General features: G+C 40.7%; 1 protein-coding gene across 1 annotated transcript in view; it reads right to left on the bottom strand.

The window, feature by feature from the left end:
* Nucleotides 1-20,828, bottom strand: part of MACO1 (macoilin 1) — a 62,805-nt gene extending 41,977 nt beyond the window's left edge. The window contains exons 1-3 of the mRNA XM_032863801.1: nt 20,749-20,828; nt 4,851-4,992; nt 3,355-3,481 (exon numbers count right to left, since the gene is read on the bottom strand). Coding sequence (XP_032719692.1) covers nt 3,355-3,481; nt 4,851-4,992; nt 20,749-20,828 — 349 coding nt within the window. The remainder of the gene's footprint in view (nt 1-3,354; nt 3,482-4,850; nt 4,993-20,748) is intronic.
* Between the last annotated feature and the right edge of the window lie 516 nt (nt 20,829-21,344).

Here is a 21,344-nt window from a genome sequence, read left to right as displayed (position 1 = left end):
ATCAGGCTCCGGGCTCATCAAGAAGCCTGCTTCTCTCTCTGCCTGCCACTCCCCCTGCTTGTGCATGTTCTCTGTCTCTTTCTCTCTGACAAATAAATAAAATCTTAAAAAAAGAAAATAAAAACAATTTTCAAGGGAGGAAAAAGCAACTTGCAATATAGAATAAATAAGATAAAAATAATGAGGTAATTTCCATTAATTTTTAGAATCAAAATCTGTAGGCTAGGTCTATCTGTGTCAGGACATGATTAATAATGGGATTTTTTTTTTTTAAATGAAGATGGACTACATAAGCATGAGGTCCAGTAACTGTGGAAAGAGATCCTCTGAGACTATTTAAGGCAAGCGAGTTATAGAAGAGAGAACAGGGAGTTAGGGGAGGGAAATCAGTAATCTGAAGAACTAAATGGCTTTTTACTAAGGATCTTTGGGATGAAACCAAAGAAAAACCATAGTATCCTGGAACTACAAAGAGAACTTTGGTCCAACCTCCTTATCATAGTGAAGAGTAAAGTAAGGCCCAGAGTTTATGCAAATTGGGTCCAAGTTCACAGAGATAATACTGGGTCTGCTCCTAAGGAGAACTTAAGTCCCCTTAGGCCTAATCCCTGCAGCATAGAAAATGGTAAAAGCTCTGCGAAGGCAGCAAATGGCCTCAACCATTTTTACAGATTTAACATAAAAAAAAAAGGGGGCATTTTCACAGTGTACAAAGACAAACAGCAACCCCTAGGATAAGACATTTTCAAATTCATTTCAAAATGCATTTTCAAAAATTTATATTCTCTAACTCCCTATATTAATTTCTAAAGTTATCATATACATAATAAGCACATTACAGAAAAAGATTTTTAGACAAAATACCTATTTCTACATTTATCAAATAATCAAATCATGTAGAAAATATTTTTGAGCAAGTTGTTGTACATCCGGTTTCATATTCTGTTTTTTTCCCTCTTCATAGCAAGGAAGTTTATGATATAATCATTCTTTTGTTGTAATAAATAATTTCATCAGCAATTCCTAATTAACTTATGAATTTTAAATTTTAACAAGTGGTAAGAGAAATTAATACCAAATTATATAAAATGTACTTATATTTGTCTGGCCCAATAAGAACACAAAATTTGCTTTGTTTTGTTTATTTGAGCGCTAATCATTTATTTGAGCACTAATCATTCCAAATTAAAACATACTTCACAACTTAGCTATTCCAACATTTCTGAGCCTAGGGCTAAAGAGAGGCCAGTATCACTCATGATATTAGCTTCACTGCTGCCCTGTGGGTCACCCACTGCACTCGTTCCCAATAGGTTCTGTTAATAGTTATAGGAGTTGTTTTTTCCAAACTACTAAGACATTATTAAAGTAATTTAGGAAATCATTATAGTTCATCAGAGTCATGGATTGTTGAGCTGGAAGGTTCCCCTAGACATTATCTAGATTATTCCACCTTCTTATGACAAAGAAGAAATTGATGGGGTGACTGCGTGGCTTAGAAGGTTAGGTGGTGACTCTTGATTTGGGCTCAGGTCATAATCTCAGGGTCGAGTCTCCTAGAGATTCTTTCTCTCCCTCTTGCCCCCACTCCCAATAAATAAATAAATCTTAAAAAGAAGAAGAAGAAGAAGAAGAAGAAGAAGAAGAAGAAGAAGAAGAAGAAGAAAACAACTGAGACCTAAACAGAATGACAAGTGTAGATGGCAACTCACTTGAAACTAAGACCCAGGACAAGAAAATACAAGGAAAAACTAAAGTATGAAAAAAATCACTTTAATTAGAGGAAAGCAGACTTAGAAACTGTTCTGTTAGCTTATAAATCAAGTCAGATATGAGAGCATGCTAAGAGGGAGAAACCCATGCTCACAGTGGGTACTTCAAATAACAGAGCTGACCTGTGCCTTCTACATGGGCCAACATCAGCCTCTCAGCACCTTTGAGAAGAGAAGGAATGCTGCTCCAGAGAGCTTTTATGAGCTGGTACTCCCTCAGTGGTTAATCCTACAGGCTGCATCCGGGCCTAAGCATCAAGTTTCATGCAGCTTTGCAAAGAAGCATAACACTCTGAGAGCCAGTCCGCATATCCCCATGCGTCCCACTCAGGCTTTCACAGTGGACTGGAGCTATGAAAACATCTCATCTCATTTTGGTTTGAGACAGTAGAAGTGCAGCTTTAGGAAGAATGGAGAGGACTGTGTGGCTCTACTCCAGTCAGAACATACCAGAAACAGTGCATTTGGTGAAGAGAACCATTAAGAACTAGAGAGATCAGGATGCTGAAAGTCTTTCAAATAACATACAAGTCAAAGCTGATGAAACCAGAGATGTTGTGCCTACAGACAAGAGGGCCTGAGAGGACAGTGCTTTAAATCTCTACAGAAATGTTAACCATGGTTTCCACACTCCTTTGGTGTGGCTCTAATATAGGGATGCAGTGTTGGAGCTTGAGGGGATGATCTGGAGACCCCTTGAATCTGAAGGAAAAGTTCTGTATATTTCCCTATACTTGTGGGGGAAAGCCTCCTTACATTCTCTATGAGATAAACAAGCCCCCCCAAAACAGTCAAGAGGTATTGAGTCAAAAGTGTTAAGGAGGAAAATTTTGGCTCAGTATGAGGAAGAACTTTCTCTTACAGTGGCCCCGAAAACTGAGTTCCCTGTCACTGCAGCCTTTTAATCAGAGACTAAACCACTATGTGTCAGGGATGCTGTGGGGATTCTTATACCAAATAAGGGTTCAACTAAATGACCTCAAACATTCCTTTCAAAGCTGAAACTCCAGGAACATTTTTTTCTATGTGGAACATGGCTGTCTCGGAGTCTACCTAAATAGAAATCACTTCAACTTTAAAAAAAAAAAAAAAAAAAAGAGTATTTTCATAATGAGAATTGGTTATCAAAATGTCTACAATGGAGATGTCAAATCATAGAGGCTTAAACTTTTCATTCAGTAATGAAAAAAATATAAAATATATTTTAGAGGCATCATCTATTAGGAAAAGGCCACTTAAAAATGTCCACATCGTCACCTGGGTGGCTCAGTCAGTTAAGCATCTGCCTTCAGCTCAGGTCATGATCCCAGGGTCCTGGGATCAAGTCCTACATTGGGCTCCCTGCTCAGCGGGGAGCCTGCTTCTCCCTTAGTCCCTTCCCCGGTCAACTGCGCACGTGCGTTTTCTCTCTCTCTCTCTCTCTCTCTCTCTCGTGCACACACATACAAAAATAAATAAATAAATCTTAAAAAAAAAAAGTCCACATTAAACTCAACTCTAAATAATGTATTCAATGAAATCACTACATTAAAAAAGTTTGAATCTAAGATTTCTAGCCGTCTGAGAAGCCATTAAGACTTACCTGTGTGCCATACGTACTGAACCCATACATATGTGCTAGCAGCAAAAAAAAGCCATTGTATGGGGATGAACAGCAGACATATTATATTTGACGTGAATGCTACACAAACAAAAAATACTGAGAAGGCCTAAAGGAAAAAAACAAAACAAAATTAAAAACACATCTTAGAACTTGTTATTTCAAACAGATTATTAAAAGCACGTTGGACAAAATCTCTGAAACTGCCATGCAAGAACTATAGAGCAAGTTTAAACATTTAAAAGCCACCATGTAAAAAACAGAGGTTAATTCAATATTAAAAAGTAATCCTATTTATGTCCTCAGTCATGAAGAACTGGACCAGGACAGGCTGATGTTGGGTCGCAGTGAGTTCATTTGGACTCCCCAGGTGGGTTACCTAGAACAACTAGAACTTTAACACAGAAAAGCCTCCTCTCTCCTCCTAAAACATTCCTAGAGAGCCTCATTCTTAAAGAACAGGCTGTTGGAGCACAAGTGAATCATGATAGTAAGAATTAGGCTGATGTTAAGGATTTTAATAATGCAGCCTTTCTCTGGACACACCACTGGGTATTCCCCAAGAAGCCAAGAGCCCGAAGCTATCTTTTTGAGGCTCTGGATTTCTGAGTAGAAGAGTTCCGGTTTAAGGTGTAGCCATGGAACATAAGAGAACTGCAGGTCAACCAGGGGAACAAGCCTAGGCCTGTGCTCTTGCTCTAACCCAGTATCAAAACATAGTCTGGGGATTCCCAGGGGCAGCAGGGGAGTCTCTGAGATCCTTTCAGTGAGTCTTCCAGGTCAACACCATTTTCATAACAATATTAAGATGTTATATGCCTTTTTCATGTTCATTCACTCAGGACTAAGGTGGCTTTTTTGAGAAGCTACATGATATGTGATTTTGCAATCCACCGAGATCAGAGGCAGATACGAAAATGCAGCTGCCTTCCATTAAGCCAGACATTAAAGACATTTGCAAAAATGTGGTCAAATCTGCTAATTTTTTTGTTTTGAAAAACAGTTATTTTTCATAAAAATGTAATTTTCATTAACATGCAATAGGCTTATTATTTTTAAGTGAATTAACAAACATTTAAATTTGTTTTCCGTTTTGATTTCTAATACATTTAATATGGAGAGATCAAACCCAGATAAATAAAAGCTCCTTGAAATCCTCAGTAGTTTTTAAGACTTTAACAGGGCTCTGAGACCACAAAGTTTGAGAACCACTGCTCTAACTCTAACCCAATCACTGACACAGTGATAAGGCTCCAGAAATACTTCAGAGTAGGACTGGGTAATTATTGCTTCCTTCACTACTCTGTTTCCCTCCCAAGGTCTTTGGCCCTCCCCTCTTTTCACTGGAATGGTAGAGATGGGGAGGGGGTGTATAATGATTTGATCGCAGTTTGTTTTTTATTTTTAATCATCAGCTACTGAAGATTTTCTTAGAAAATTAAACCCCTTATACTTGAAAAATGTATTAATAAACATACCAGTCCCTGGTATCTGAAGGAATCATAGACGCTCCTGATGAAAAGCCAAAACGGCCACAGGTATTCAAATCTGAACTCCAGGACAAAATCTGCCAGGAGGACAAGCGCCCACACTACCAGGAATTTCAGGTATAAAAATGTACTGCAAAGCATAAAAATAAAGAATTAATTCAAGGTTACTGGCGAAGGACTAGAAAAAGAAAACGCACTGTTTTCGTTAAGAGACCAAAAATATCTTCATATACCATGAAAACAGGTAGAGATGTTTCCGTAAGCCACCTAAATTTTAGAAGCTCTGGCTTTCACTCTGAGGCCCACAACTATCAAAGTAAGATGATGACCACAAATGCTTAATTCTATTTAAGATGGAAAGAAATTTTACATTTCACCACTATTTTAAAATGTACTAAATGTCTGATTTAAAATACTGCAACACTCTCAAAATTACAGCTTTCTAGCTCTTCTTCATTAGAAGAAAATGTCATGGTTGAAAAGCTTCGAATTTGCTGTTTCCCTCCCCCCTACATCTGTGTGAAGAGTCTTTGAAATTCTTGATGCACATCCCTACATGCTTGAAGGATTCTGGTTTTTTTTCCTCTTTTCTCCTCTTGCCTTTCCATGTAGTATTCACCTGCATTAACCAAACAAAAACCAAATGACTTCCGCAAATAGAAACTAACTTAGGGAGCAGTTGCCAATTACTACCATGGGTTGTGAAAACACAAAATGTACATTAAAGGAAACAATCCTAAGTACCCCAGCCTTGCTCTAGCTAAGATGTAAATGTGTGCTTCCAGCTCCCTCTGGATTTACGTTAAGTAGAAGCAGACTTTGATACGCCAAGCAGGTAGCTCAAAACAAGGTAAGGACATGGATTAAAATCTCAAAGTCCATATTTCTAGTTCATGAGTTATACAATAGATAAATAGAAGCCTTCAGATTAATAAGCCCCTTACTAATAAGCCCCTAATTCTATGTCCTTAACCCAGTCAATTCTGAAGCAGATTAAGTTTAGGCATTAAAAAATAAAAAAAGGTTTTCTTAGATATAGATTGGAAATACCTAAAATTCACTTTGATTTGGGCCAGAGCCTTGTATGCTGCTTTGTAATACAAACATTCCAATACTGATGTGATTATATTAGCTGTTTGAATATACACCACCGACAACAAAATCAAGGCTTAATAAATCATGATTAAGTATATTAAAATAAGCTACCAAAAAAAATTGATAAACTTGGTGGGCGGCAGACAACAAAAGCAAGACCCAGCACTGAGGATTCTTTCTTTGCCCTCTAAAGCCACAGGGTAAAAAGATGTCAAGAACAGACCAGTATGACCCTCAATGATACAGTAGCATAATGAGACATTATTTGCAATTAGGGGCAGTTTCCAATACTAACTCTTTTTTTTTTTTTTTTTTAAGATTCCACTCACTTATTCGACAGAGAAAAAGATCACAAGTAGGCAGAGAGGCAGGCAGAGAGAGAGGGGGAAGCAGCCTCCCCGCTGAGCACAGAGCCCGCCGATCCCATGACTCTTGAGACCACGACCTGAGCCAAAGGCAGAGGCCCAACCCACTGAGCCACCCAGGCGCCCCTCTAATATTAACTCTTGATAGAACTTCTTAGGGTTTGACAATAAGTTTCGATTAAGAGGTTTGCTATACAGTCAAGGCACCCAAGGCAAACCAGAAGAAAACAGGCTTGCATTCCAAGTCCCACCTCACTAGACTCATTAGTCAGACGAAGACGGAGCCCTCATTCTCCCCCATTAAGAATCCATCACTGATCCAGTGGAGAGCAAGGTGTATCTTACCAAAAGGAAGAACTGAGTCACATAGGCATTCAGGAACACAAATCTAATTTCAAACTAGATTTCCAAGCTGCTTAGCTTTCAAACTGAGAGGTTTGTCCTTGTCTCTAGAACTGTTTCTAGATTTTAAAGAAATGATAATAGCCTCTAATCCCTGTTTCTGAGGCATTTAAGAAATGGCACACGTGGAAATGTTTTTACAGCTCCAACTGAACACTTTTTCCCCACGGGGCTGCCCCTGAGGAGGTAACTGAGATGCGCTGAGGACATCATCTTGTGTGGTCATCCCCACTCCCCAGGTGGACAAAGGAGAGTCCTACCAACTGTTCCCAGTGCTCCCAAGGCACGGCAGGATCCCAGGCTAGCAGGCAACATTCTATTGCACTGTTTAGAGAGCATTATCCAAAGAATGACAGCCTATTGAATACTTTTTAGTAACCCAGTCATTTAAACTGAAGGCAATACAGAAATGATCATCTATGTAACAATGACTATTCTTTTTCAAGTATGTGACTTCAAGAGAGTTCCTTTTTCTGTATTTCATTTCTTTAAAAAACAAAAACAAAAACAAAACAAAAAAAACCCAAAACTGCTTTCATACTTTCATGTTCCTTGACACCCAGATCTTACTGAGTCACAGTTTAGAAGCACAGATATTTAAGGAAACTTGACCTTTCACAGCCATATGCCATAGCCTCAACTTTCCTCAGACTCCCCTTTTAGGTGGGCCTGCCTCTAAAAATGAAGAGGCAATCTAATGAACCAATTAGATTTTACAATTTTCCAAAAAGAGTTCTAGAGCTTAGCTGCACATTCATGTGAATATACATATTATTACTGAGCTGTACACTTAAAAGTGGTTAAGACGTTGAATTTTACATTATGTGTTTCACCACACTTTTAAATATATATAAAACAAATAATCCTTTACTCACGTTTAAAAAAAGTTGATTTTACTTTAGGACTAGTACTGAATTCTACTGATTTCATTTCTGCCTTCAAGTTTTAGAAAGTTTAAGACAGTTGCCTGGGGGCTCCTGGGTGGGTCAGTGGGTTAAATTTCTGTCTCCGGCTCAGGTCATGATCCCGGGGTCCTGGGATGGAGCCCTGCATTGGGCTCCCTGCTTAGCAGGGAGCCTGCTTCCTCCTCTCTCTCTCTGCCTGCCTCTCTGCCTACTTGTGATCTCTGTCAAATAAATAAAATCTTAAAAAAAAAAAAAAAAAGACAGTTGCCTAATTCTGTATTCACTTAGTCCCCTGCATCAGTAATTATGCTTATTATCCTTTTATAGGTACATGCAAAAAAAGTTAAAAGACAAGTAATCTAAAATGACTGCTTAACAGTGTAGAAACCTAATTCCTTTCCTTCCATGTTCTGACGGTCATAAGATTTAACCAAATCCAAAAAGATGACATTCTAGCGGAAAGAGAAAGTTAGGTTTTAAGCCATTATAGCATTCTAAAATACTTCTTTTAAACCATGAAGAGAATGTGATTAAATATAAAGTATTTTTAGACATACCATTCACAACATGGTTCATAACTTGATGTTACTTTCTTTGACCCAAATGCATTTATGAATAACTATAAAATATCTTGAACAAAAACTTAAAGCATAACTACAATGAAAAGATATTTTCCATAATAATATAATGAAACAAGGGCAGACCAATAAGGTCTCTTGATGGTCTTACAAGGTTCTGTTTTGGATGCCCATGAAATTAAGAAGAGACACATGCAATGATTAGTCTTAATGGTGGTGATTCCTTCAAAGTGGCTATTAACTATAAGATTCTTTCCCCTCCCTCATTCTATTCCTACCCTTGCCATTTACAACCACTTTTAACCTGAATCTATTTGGCAATATTCTTCAGCTATGGATTGATCATCTACGATTAATGAGAAGAGGTACTGAACATTTTTCTTTCTCCGAGTAAAGTGCACCTTCTCTCTAGTACCACTAGCTGCTGTCATTTAGATCATTTTCTGGAGCCCACATAATTACCATGGTGTGGCCATCAATCCTCAGTACTTGACCTTTTCCCTAGGCAGACTAATGGCCATTTAGTTCACTTGGTCCTCACCACAGAAATGACTCTGTAGAAGATTTCACTGGCTGTGCTGGTGGCCATCTATCTCCATCCCCAGCTTTCCTGTCTTCTCTGTAAGAGCAACTGTGAAGTGCTTTTGGCTTTCAGTATGTAACGTGATACTTCTCACACCAAACTGCTATCTTCTCTGTTATCAAATACCTCTCCCGACTCCACCCCATTTCTAGAATATTCATCCAGCCTCTTGTCCAGCCGATATTCCTACTGAAATCTGATTATGTGTAATCATCGTCCTGCTACTCCAAGTGTGGTCCACGGACCAGTATCATCAGCGTCACTGTGAGCTTTTCAGAACAGCAACAGCTATTTCAGGACCCATCCCAGACCTATTTCATCTAAACCTCCATTTTCACCAGACCCCTAGACCATTTGTGTGTACTTTAAAACTTGAGAAGTACTGGCTCGTGGTATAAGCTTCTCATTGTCATGGAACTTCCACTGAATTCCACAATGTCTCAGAAAGAAGATAATCAGTACTTATCTCCAAACCCTCAGCGCTCCTTCCCTCAACTGAGATCACTGTTCAGGGATGATTCTTCCATTTTCTTACTTTTCTTTCTGAGTCACAGACAAGATGACAAGATCCCCACCTAAGTACAATTTAACCAAACGAAGCACTTCTATTACTGCACTCATCCTTTAGCACAGAACACCCAAACATGACTTCATTTTAAAAAGCCTCCCTGAGTAAAGACTGTTACCCCATTATATGCTCATAACATCCTGTACCGTAAGAACTTTTAATCACAGTTATAAATAAATAGTATTTTATTTAATTAACTGTTTAAATGTACAGTCCACAAGAACAAAAGAGCTACCTACTTTGTTCCCTACTTTATCCTCAGTGCCCAGCAGAACTCCCTGCATACTACAAAAACTCAACAAATATTTGTTGAATGAATGACCTGCAATGCACAAGAGTGCTTAGGATCGACAGCAAGGCCTTTCCCAAAGTACACACTTGAAATGAAGGTAGACAGAGAGATCATGCACAGATGACTGGGAAGGGTATCTGAACAATGCAACAATGACAAAGGAAACAAACACAGGTTCTGCTCCAAAGATCACCATGAACCTGCTCCCAGTCTGTTCTGGTCTTCCGTAGGAAGAAATGAATCTAATCAGCCCTGCTCTGCACACCAAACTAACACTCCGTTTGGCCTGCCTGCCACTGGCTCGGCCTACAGTGAGGGTTCTCGAAGTGTCTTCTAGTAAGCCTAACATTAAAGAAATGTGCAAAAATGTAAAGCCACACCACTCTTCTCATGAATTTATTATTTTTACATCAGCTTGTAATTATTTAAAATGTGTCCACCTTAATTTTGAATACAGCAAATATTGATAGATATAACCCATATAAACCAAGAGCAGAAAGAGGTCGAGACAAAACTAACTTGAGAGATGGAGGACTAGAGGAGGCTGTGCACGGCAGCGGGGTAAAATGGCCTCATCCTGCTGCACCTGCCTCCCGGTGTGCAATCCAGACAGGAGGATGCCTGAGAAGACCCAAGCTACACCTGATTTCTCTTTTCTGCTCTAGCCTCTTGCAGACTGCCAAGAGAACCTTTCGAGAGTCAATTACACACGCACACACGCACACACCGCCACTGCAATGACAAATCTAGTGTAAAAAATGCCCAATTTAGAAAGAATAAAGAAAGCCTAGAATAGAAATCTCTTTAAAAAGCTTTTAAGAATTGCGTGGTGGGGTGCCTGGGTGGCGCAGTCGGTGGAGCGACTGACCCGTGCTTTCCGCAAGGGTTGTGAGCCGGCGGTTGTGAGATCGAGCCTCTTGTTGGTCTCAGTGCGAAGATTGTTTGGGATTCTCTCTCCCTCTAACCTTCCCAACCACCCCCTCTCCCACGCGCATGCTCTCTCTCTAATATAAATAAATAGGGACGCCTGGGTGGCTCAATGGGTTAAGCCTCTGCCTTCGGCTCGAGTCATGATCTCAGGGTCCTGGGATCGAGCCCCGCATGAGGCTCTCTGCTCTGCAGGGAACCTGCTTCCCCCTCTCTCTCTGCGTGCCTCTCTGCCTCCTTGTGATCTCTGTCAAATAAATAAATAAAATCTTTTAAAAATAAATAAAAATAAAACATAAATAAATATTATAAAAAAGAATTATGTGCTTTAGTGTTTTTGCAAAGGACTAGACAGGCTGCACACAAACCAAGGACAGGTACTGTAACTTAACACAATCGGAGAACTTAAGAGTTTTAGAAATTCTGCTTCAAAACCACTTCCATCTAAAAAAAAAAAAAAACCAGGGGCACCTGGGTGGCTCAGTAGGTTAAGCCTCTGCCTTCACCTCAGGTCATGATCTCAGGGTCCTGGGATCGAGCCCCGCATCGGGCTCCTCTGCTCATTGGGGAGCCTGCTTCCCCCTCTCTCTCTGCCTGCCTGCCTCTCTGCCTACTCGTGATCTCTGTCTCTGTCAAATAAATAAATAAAAATCTTTAAAATATTTAAAAAATATTAATAAAAAATAAAAACCATACCACTTTTGGCAGTATGGACTCTGTGAGGTTCAGAGGCTAGTGCTGGAAGCACGTGAGGAGAGAGGGAACAACCCACAGGATTACACCTCTTACCTTCAGCAGTAGTAATCATCTACCTAATCACACCTTACGCTTACATCACATGTGTAATTTTCTCAAATGCTTTCATATTAATTATCTCATTTTAGTCTTACAACTGTGAAATAGGCAGGGTAGTTATTACCCTTTCATAGGAAAGAAACCTGAGGAACCAGGAACTGAGAGGCTGAGGGGCACTGTTGAAAGAGCACAGGAACGGGAGTCTGGAGACCACAGAGAAGTGAATTCTACGTGGAATGCTGTGCTGCTGCTAACAAACATAAGTGAATATATTTCCATGGGAAAAAAAGGAAAAGAGATTAAGTGAGGAGAAAAGCCAAGAAACTTGTATGTGAAATGGAACCCTATTTTTGTTAAGAAATACACGTTTGCTTATATAGAAAAAAAAAAATGATACTTAAAAATTATATAACAGTCATCACCCCAGAGCAGGAGTACTAAGGTCTGTGTTGCATTATGCGCTAATATACTATCGTGTTAATTCGTTCATAACAAGTATGCGTTACTTTTTTTTTTTTAACTCTTCATTTTGAAATAACTTTGGACTTAAAGTTGCAGGAATAGTACAAAGGGTTCCTTTATAGGTTTCACAATACACAAATGATAAAACATTTTACCATGTTCTTATTATCATTATCCCCCTATATATGTTTTATTAGTTTTTTTTTAATTGAAGTCAGGAAATTAACATTGATATGTTACTATTATCTGATCTAGACACCTTATTCAAATTTCAGTAATTATTTCACTAATGTCCTTTATTTTTTTTTTAAGATTTATTTATTTTAAGAAGGGGAAGGGCAGAGGGGGAGGGAGAGAGAGACTCTCAAGCACACTCCCCACTGAGCGTGGAGACTGACACAGGGCTCGATCCCATTACTGCGAGATCATGACCTGAGCCGAAACCAAGAGTCAGACGTTCAAATGACTGAGCCACCCAGGCGCCCCTCACTAATGTCCCTTAAAGCAAGAGATAAACAGATAGAGCTCGATCAATCAATAAATCCTGGTTCTATCACATTTTGCACTGCTTTCACAGCCATACTGTGTGTGTGGTTTTTTTTAATTTATTTAATAGAGTTTCTCTTTTTGAGAAAGAAAAAAGGTTCCTGGTACCTGTTGCTCCGCCTGCAAAATGAAGATAATGATTCTTGCTCTCCATGTAGCAGAGTCTGAGAGTATCATATGAATTCTTACACATAAATTCTTACACCACTCAGAAACAATTAAGTGACACAATACTGTACAACAGAAACGGGACAGACTTTGAGGTTAGACAGATATGGGCCTCTATCAAGTAACTAAACCTGGGGTGATCATGGTTTCCTCACATATGAAACAAGCTAATACCCTTACTGGAACAAAATAAGACAACGAAGAAAAAACAACATTAGTAGTAACAGCAAATAACATTATGAGCAATTATCTGTGTCGGGCATGATTCTAAGTTTTTTACGTGACTTATCTCAATTATCCTTCTAGCAGTCCTCTAAAGTAGGTGGTATTATTTACCATCCTCATTTTACAGATGAGAAAACTGAGGGCTAAAGCAAGTAAATGACTTGTTCAGGGTCACACAACTAGTGTCAGAGACATTCTTTGAAGTCAAGTTCAAATGACTTTGAAGCCCCTATGTTTATTCATCACACTGGACTTTCTATCTCATATTAGATATTCAATAAATACTATTTTCCTTCTTTATATACTTTCCTATATACACATTCAACTTATATAATTCTTTATTTCCCCAAAAGAACCAAGTTTTTAAAAAACGAGATGTACTTTATGAAAAAATAAACCCTTAGTATCTCATTCATAAACTATGAATTTATAAAAACTTCATTTGTAAACACATTATAAAGCTCTGCAGAAAAAAAAATTTAAAGCAAATATTCTTTTTTTTTTTTTTTTTTAAGATTTTATTTACTTGAGAGAGAGAAAGAGACAGAGGAGCGGAGTATAGGGAAAGGTAGGAGAAGCAGACTTGACACAGGACCCTGGGATCATGACCTGAGCTAAAGGCGGAAGCTTAACCAACTTGAGCCACCCAGATGTCCCCTAAAGTCAAATATTCTTTAAAGTAATAACTACTGCACAAAAGATGGGACAACTCGAGAGTGCTTTCTAGCGAAACTGTAATGATCATTGTACTAGACGATCACTGTAATAGAGAAACATGATCACTGTAATAGAGAATCATCATTGTAATAGAGAAACATGTAATTCAAAAATAAGAAGATAATTCATTTTTTTAGAAGTCATAATTACCATAAACCATGAGGTATAGCTTGTCAAGCCTAGAGCAAGACAAGAAAATAATGCTTATTACATCTGAGAAAGAAGACTCTAGCCTTAGTATTTCTCTCATCTGAGACAGGACTTTTTGTTTGACTATGAATATGGCACTCACTCTCTCTATAACTCAAGTGCCCTCACTACAAGATAGGCAAAATACTGACTTTAGTACTGAGCAATTATTTGGTTTTTAGAAGTGCTTTAAAGATGAACGAAGTAATAATGTAATTTAAAAACAGAGCTAGACTGTTTCTAGCCACCTCCCCTGTGCTAGGTAAGGAAAGAGATCTCAAACAGTATAAATGCATTAGTGAGGTCTACAGATATCCCTCAAGTGGACTAGCTGCACTATCTCAATCCACTAAATGCAAAGCCTCTAAAAAAGAAAACGCAACAGAAGAGATGGATGAGGGAAAATTATTTCTGATGTCACAATCCCATCCTCAATGTGAGTACACTGTCCTTAAAACCAGCAGAGGAAAACAAAGGAATGAAGGTTGGTGCTATAAAGGGGCTTCAAAGTCTGGGGATGGTAGGCATTGTGGAAAGTTGATGAGCCAAGGCCAATTTGGTATCAGTTAAGTAAAATGTCGAAGTGAAGATATAAAGCCTCAAAGAATACATTCAAACAGTTGATTATGTTTTTTAAAGTTTCCATTACCAAGATCCATGTGCCTAAAGGTGAGAGACCTTGAGGAAATGGTTAGTCCTTGGGTATTTCAAGAAATTCATGATGGGGAAAAAAAAAATCTAGCAAAGGATATGTGTTTCTACTGTTGGTCTGTACCATTATACTTACATAGCTTGTTGAACAAAAATTTTATTCTTCTGGGCCTATTTCTTAAAAATGATCCAAGGAAAATAATTACATCCAAATCTAGTAAGCCTAGAGAATAAAAGTAATCAGTATCTTTTTGAAGAGCACGCTAAATTTCATCAAGAAAAGTAACCCAGGACGGGGCGCCTGGGTGGCTCAGTGGGTTAAAGCCTCTGCCTTCAGCTCAGGTCATGATCTCAGGGTCCTGGGATGGAGCCCCTCATCAGGATCTCTGCTCAGCAGGGAGCCTGCTTCCCCCCCCCACCCTCTCTGTCTGCCTCTCTGCCTACTTGTGGCCTCTCTGCCTACTTGTGATCTCTCTCTCTGTCAAATAAATAAATAAAATCTTAAAAAAAAAAAAAAAAAGTAACCCAGGAGCATCTGGTGGGCTCAGTTGGTACAGCATGTGACTCTTGATCTCAGGGTTATGAGTTCGAGCCCCATGACAGGAAGGAAGGGAAGGAAAGGAAGGGAGGAAGGCAGGAATAAAGGAAAGTAACCTAATTACAGTATTTCACTTTGAGGTCTTAACCATATTGAAAATTTCTATCTGACCCTCCAGACTCCACAAGGTATATGTTATATTTTATTACATCCCCTTAAGTATCACCTGGATGGTAGCCTAGAACATGACAAAACAAAACAGATATATTTACACACACAAACCCCCAAAGGGTTAATATCAGCGGGAAGATCTGGGAGAAATGGCCAAAGAAAAAGACCCTGGAGAAATAAGTGCCTAAAGAACAGGAACTGGCTCCAGAATGTTTGGCAAATAACTAAGAAGAAAGTGAAAATAGTAAGTTACTAAGTCTACCATTAAAATCAATCTCCAGATCTAGTGACGTTCAAGAAAGGCCACGAGGAATCAAAGAAAAAGGAGAATGTCACTAATAAAACAGGAAGCTTTAAAGCAAATAATGTGAACTAGAGCATGTTCCCTCCTTCCCCTGCCTCAACTGGTAGCAGAAATTGAAAGGGATTTTCAAAACATCTAATGAAACTAAACTGCCACAAGTACTCAGATGAGAAGACTCAGATGAAAGCTGGAGGAAAGTACCTTTCTTTTAAGGTAATACACTACTGGCAAAAACTAAGTACAAAACTCCAGGGTGGCAGATTTCTTTAAATGCACTCCACGGAAACTGCAAATACAAGGATTAGGTAAACAGCTCCCTGGGAAGGTTAGTCAAAACTTACGCCCTTCCCCAACACCCCACTAAAACAATACAGAATCTATCACTTTCCTGTCGGGTCCAGTGTGGCTGAAGTCAAAAGCCTCCCAAGATTACCAAAGTGCTTTTAGGCTGTGAGGTTCCAACACTGGCGTCTGGGGTTTCGGTGGCAAGAACACGAGTACAATAAAGGCAGCCAAGGGTCATGCCAGCCTCTAGTGGCTTTAAGAAGCATAGCCCAGAGGAGGCTAAAACGAGGCTTAGGAAACATCATTAATTAAAGAGGCAGGAAAAGCCGGCAAGTGAAATCTCTGGAGCTGAGATTAGCTAGACTAGGGTCTGAATAAGGAAATTAGGAAGCCGAGAGGGATGCAAACTTTGATCACTTCAGAAGTCAAAAGCCAGGAAACGCTCTCCTAAAACAAAGATGGGACAAGGTATTCCATCTATCAGGGATGTCCTGAGTCCTCAGCTCTAGCGGGAAGGCGTGAAGTTGTCAAAAGCTAAGAGTCAGGGCCAGCCCCACACCCCCTAAGCCACAGGTGGCAGGCAGAACACCTCCTTCCCCCCACCCGCCCCCACACACGCGGTGACAGGAAGTATTTGTAAATTCATGAGTGAAGGGGCGCTTCCTTCAACCACCTAAAACAAAGATATAAAATAGTTTCCTGAAGCTTAACACATGTGCCTTACTTAAAGTGCTTACTGTGCCTACTCGGGCAAGAAACAATTTTAACTGCAGAGGCTTTCAACATAAACATCTCTGCCCCTGTCTTCTACTTACCACCCCTCATCTCCTCATCTTCCCATTATAAAGTCAGTAATTCTCAGGGGGAAGGAAGCCGGGGAACACTTGTTCCAGTGCTCCAAAGTGACAGATGGGTAAACCACAGAGGATCCCCTTAAGGCTTTTAAAAAAACTACAGAGCACTCCAACCCCACCTCACCTGGAGAATCACTGCTTGTAATTAGATGTTACTGTTGGGAGTGTCTGGTTCATGTGTGAAGGCAGAGACATGGACAGAGAATTACTGCCATAAAACCCGAGAACCTCAGAAATGTCACAGTTAAGTGCAGTTATTTATTTTACTTTCTCTTATTAATAACTGCTCCTTATCGGGGCGCCTGGGTTGCTCAGTGGGTTAAAGCCTCTGCCTTCAGCTCAGGACATGATCCTAGGGTCCTGGGATCAAGCCCCACATCGGGCTCTCCGCTCAGCAGGGAGCCTGTTTCCTCCTCTCTCTCTGCCTGCCTCTCTGCCTACTTGTGATCTCTGTCTGTCCAATAAATAAATAAAATCTTAAAAAGAAATTAAATAACTGTTCCTTATCATTTCCGAAGTACTTTCACATTTATCTCATTTGAGTTAGAAAACATTCCCTCACTTAGTGGCAACCGTCTACTTCATCGTAAAATAGCACAGGGCAAAATAAAGTTGTTAATGCATCAGGCGAATAACTAAAACAGCCAGCTAAAATGTAATTCGACAAACATACTTTTCCTTGAACAGAATGCAAAGTTTTCTGGAACCTCAAAAGCACTGTATAAATTTAAGAAGGCATTATGATGATCGACTAGACTGTAAACTCCTTGAAGACAAGAAATCATATCCTATCCTGTATCCTTCACAATTCCCTGAACAATGGAGGTTCTTAACCAAGTAAGAGGAATTAATTTATATTCATTTATTTATTAACTCACACACACAGCATTTATTGAATACTGAATTCCCACTCTAGATCTGTGCTGGCACGAATGATTTTTAAATGTGTTTTGAATTTTAGTCCTTAATAACATAAAAGACAATCATCACCATTCCTGTTTCTCTTTTCTTATTCTTGATTATTAATTTGACTGGAATAAGATATCTGTACCTTTCAGTTTTCAAACAATGGGCACACATATAAACGTAGATAATGCTGATATGTCTAAAATTCATTTTCCTTCTACCTTGCCCCAAAAACGATTCTATCACAGTCATTATACTGACAATAACCATATCATTTGACAATCACCTCAGTCACAGTTGCTGGATTGGAGCCCAAGATTTAAAACGTCTCAGCAATAGGATTTTTTCCAGCAAGACCAAGCAGCAACTGACCCTTTGTTTTGACTACTCAACTTCTGTTTATAGCTGTAGCAAATCTGATAGTCTCTCTTGCCTCCTTAAAGAATAAACCAAACATGTTAAACTGTGATAACAACAACATGGTAAATAATATTTGTATAGCCCTCTAGAATTTATAGAGTTTCGCAAACTGAACACCAGCTCCTTTAGACCTCAAGACTCATCTGACAGATGAGAGAATGGGGCTTAAAGTGGCAGAGCTGGGATTCTGAGTCCAAACCCAGGTCTCCTGATGCCCGAGGTCCAGTGCTCTCTTCACCACAGCTGCCTCCTTGCTATGCCCAGACTCAAAAAGTTGTGCAGACTGAGAACATGAAAATAACATTCATGAAACATTATGCTGTGAAACAGTAGATAGTGGTTATCAAAACTGTCAACAGGGTCTCAGAAAAAAAACCAAGCTCTCTGTTTAATGAGACCAAAATTGGCCAGATGTTGAAAAACAAAATGGGCAATAGATGGTATGAAGAACGATTTAATACAGAGTTAAATTCAATGATCACAGAAATTCGATATTCACAAATCCTCAAACACCATAATTTATAACTAGCCCACTCATTCTGTTTGCTTTAGAAATAAAGGAAAAATTTCTAAACATTTTTTCAAAACAGAATTTGAAAAAAACAAAACTATGATCTTGTTCTTTAGTCCAATACTCCATATTATAAACTAAGAAACAGGTATGTGAATTAAAACATTCATTTGATATATGATGCTCCAAAAGGAAAGACAGCTAGAAATATATGTAGGTCTTTGATTAACATCTAACTTAAAAGAATGACAAACAGAGAAGGGTAAACAGATTTGAGAGCTGTTGGGTTTTAATATTTTACAGCAAGGGGCGCCTGAGTGGCTCAGTTCTTGAGTGGCTCAGTTCTTAATTGTCTGCCTTCAGCTCAGGTCATGATCCCAGGGTCCTGGGATTGAGCCCCAAATCAGGCTCCCTCGCCAGCAGGAAGCCTGCTTCTCCCTCTCCCATTCCCCCTGCTTGTGTTTCCTCTCTCCTGAGTCTCTCTCTGTCAAATAAATAAATAAAATCTTTAAAAAATAAAATAAAATATTACAGCAAAACTCTGAATAACTTGTATAGCATATTTACTTTAGAGTAAGAACATTTGAATTCCAAAAGTTCATCACTAAAATAACAGATCTTCACTAGACAATGAATTCACATTGTTCATGTTGATTGAGTGGTTACTATCAAGCAGGTATTAAATTGGGCATCATTTGTCCAAATATAAAGAGATGTCAAAATATAACACATGTAAACAATATGGGATCCCCAGTCTTCTTTGTATAAAAGTATATCATCATATGTTACTGTGACTAGCAGCCATTCAAAGTCCTTGGTCTACAATTCTGTTTAATATGCTTTTTCTATTCTTGTGTCACTATTAAGTTGTTCAAATTGTTTTCAATGGGCAGAAAAAAATCCTTCCTACAGGACCATAGTGTCTTCAATTTGAAGAGACATCCCCCCCCATTAAATCTGTAGGAAATGTTTTTGCTTTTTCACTTTTAGTTTAAATGATCAGGTTTGATTGATTCAGCATGGACTTTGGCCTGTTTTACTGACTGCTGTACCCTCAGAGCTAGAACAGAGCCTGGCACATAGCATATACATTTGTTGAATGAATGAATGAATGATTCCTATGATCTATGGCTCATTACATAAGAATATACTTATACAGAAGGATAAATATACATAAGAACTTTATACTTTGACTTCTTAATGCTTTTGAACTTGAAATAAAGAAACCTCTGATGTTTACATCACTCAGCTGCTTTGTGAAAAGCAATCTTCCATATATGTAAACAAGAGCATGTGCAAGGTATACAGTTATGCTAAGATTTGGTCATTAGCTTGGTGACAACTTGAGTGTTATCAACTACCTCACATATTTCTCTAAATCGTACAGCTCTAAGAGCTAAACTGTAAAATACCACGCAGGCTCAATTAAGCCAAAATGCACATGCTGAGAACTCTCCTTTGTAAATTAATTATTTCTCCACAGAAATCATTTATCAAGGCAAGTCCCATTCAGAATTAACATTCTAAGAAGAACCAGAAAATAACAGGTCGTACACAAGTTCTGCTTAGGAAGCTGTGATTGTCACTAAATTACCCCATGGACCTGTTGGCCTTCTCCCCCTCAGAGCAGTGAATTCAGTTTCTATTTAAAGGGACGCTGTCTTTTTTTTTTTTTTTTTTTCCCGGAAGAAAAAGAAAATTTTGAGTTTGGAAAAAAAAATCCCTTTTAAAAGGTTCGATGAAAACTATCTGCTTAGAATGGTCAAAATAATGTTTGCTTAGAAAATGATCATTCGCTCCTTCTGAGTCTGGAGCGGGGCCACAGGGCATGATTAGGGGGTATCGGCTTTAGCCCGCGGTGCCAAGCCTGAGATCCCGCAAGAGAAGTAGAGGGCGAAAGAAGGGGCAACGTGGCCACCTGCCCAGTCCGCCGGGGACCGTGGGGCCACTGTCTGCTCCCAACTTTGTCAGCCTTTCCTCCTAGTGCATATGGTCCACGCGCCTCCCGACTCAGGCCGGCGACTCTCCGGCCAGAGCGGAACTGGGGGGCCAGCAGAGGCCCGGCGTTCCCGGGAGCGGCCCTCGGGGCCCCCGCGGCGCGGACCAGGGTTGCGGGAGGGGAGGGGGGCTCGTCGCCCCTCCCCACCCCCCGCCCCGGCGGGGCCAGGGAGCGCCCAACGGCGGCTCGGCTGCTTCCTCGGCCAGCGCCCGCCGCGCCCTCCCCGCCCAGCCGGCGGCCCTCGCCACGCCCCGCGCCCCCGGAGCGCACCCCTGCCGGCCGGCCGGAGCCCCCCGGGCTGCGCTCCTCCGGAGAGCCCCCGGCGCGGGCGTGCGGCCTAGTCGGGGTTACATAACGGGGCCGGGCCCCTCCGGAGCCGACCGGGGGACGCGGGGCCCGCGCGGGCGGAGGCGGGGGCGCCGCCGCTCACCTGCCATAGATGCCCTCGGTGATCCGATTCCGCTTTAGGGGGCGGCGGAGCTTACTGCAGTCGGCGTTCCGCCGCTTCATCCTCCCGCTGGGGGGCCGGGTGCCCGCGCCGCCTCCGCTGCCGTCTCTCACCTCGGCCGCCGCCGCCGCCGGCCCGCCCCGCGTCGGGCCTGGACTCTACCCCTGGGGCCGGTCACACAGACATGGAGCCAGCACCCGGGGGGAGGGGGTGGGACGGGGAGGGGGGGCTCAGAGCCTCCTCCGCCTTCGGAAACAAAGAAATGACAATTCCGGGGCCCGCCCGCCCCAGCACCAGCCAGCCGCCTGCCCGCCTCCTCGGCTCCGACGGACGGCCCCCGGGGCCAATGGAAGGCGCCGCTACGCCGCTGCCGGCCAATCCAAGGGCCCGCTGAGGCAAAACGGACTCGAGAACCCGCCTCTTTGAAGGACAGAAGAATGCACCAATCATTATAGCGTCTGTGTGCGTGCCTGGGCCTATCAGAAAAGACTTAAATAGAGGCTTATAAATAGGCCCTATAAATATAACATCCTATATTATGCTTTATTGCGAAGGTACACTTCATGACTGTTGAATTG

The sequence above is a fragment of the Lontra canadensis genome, unplaced genomic scaffold, assembly GCF_010015895.1.
Source record: "Lontra canadensis isolate GAN:19392208 unplaced genomic scaffold, GSC_riverotter_1.0 scaffold25, whole genome shotgun sequence".
NCBI lineage: Eukaryota > Metazoa > Chordata > Mammalia > Carnivora > Mustelidae > Lontra > Lontra canadensis.
This window is presented reverse-complemented; position numbering and strand designations above follow the sequence as displayed.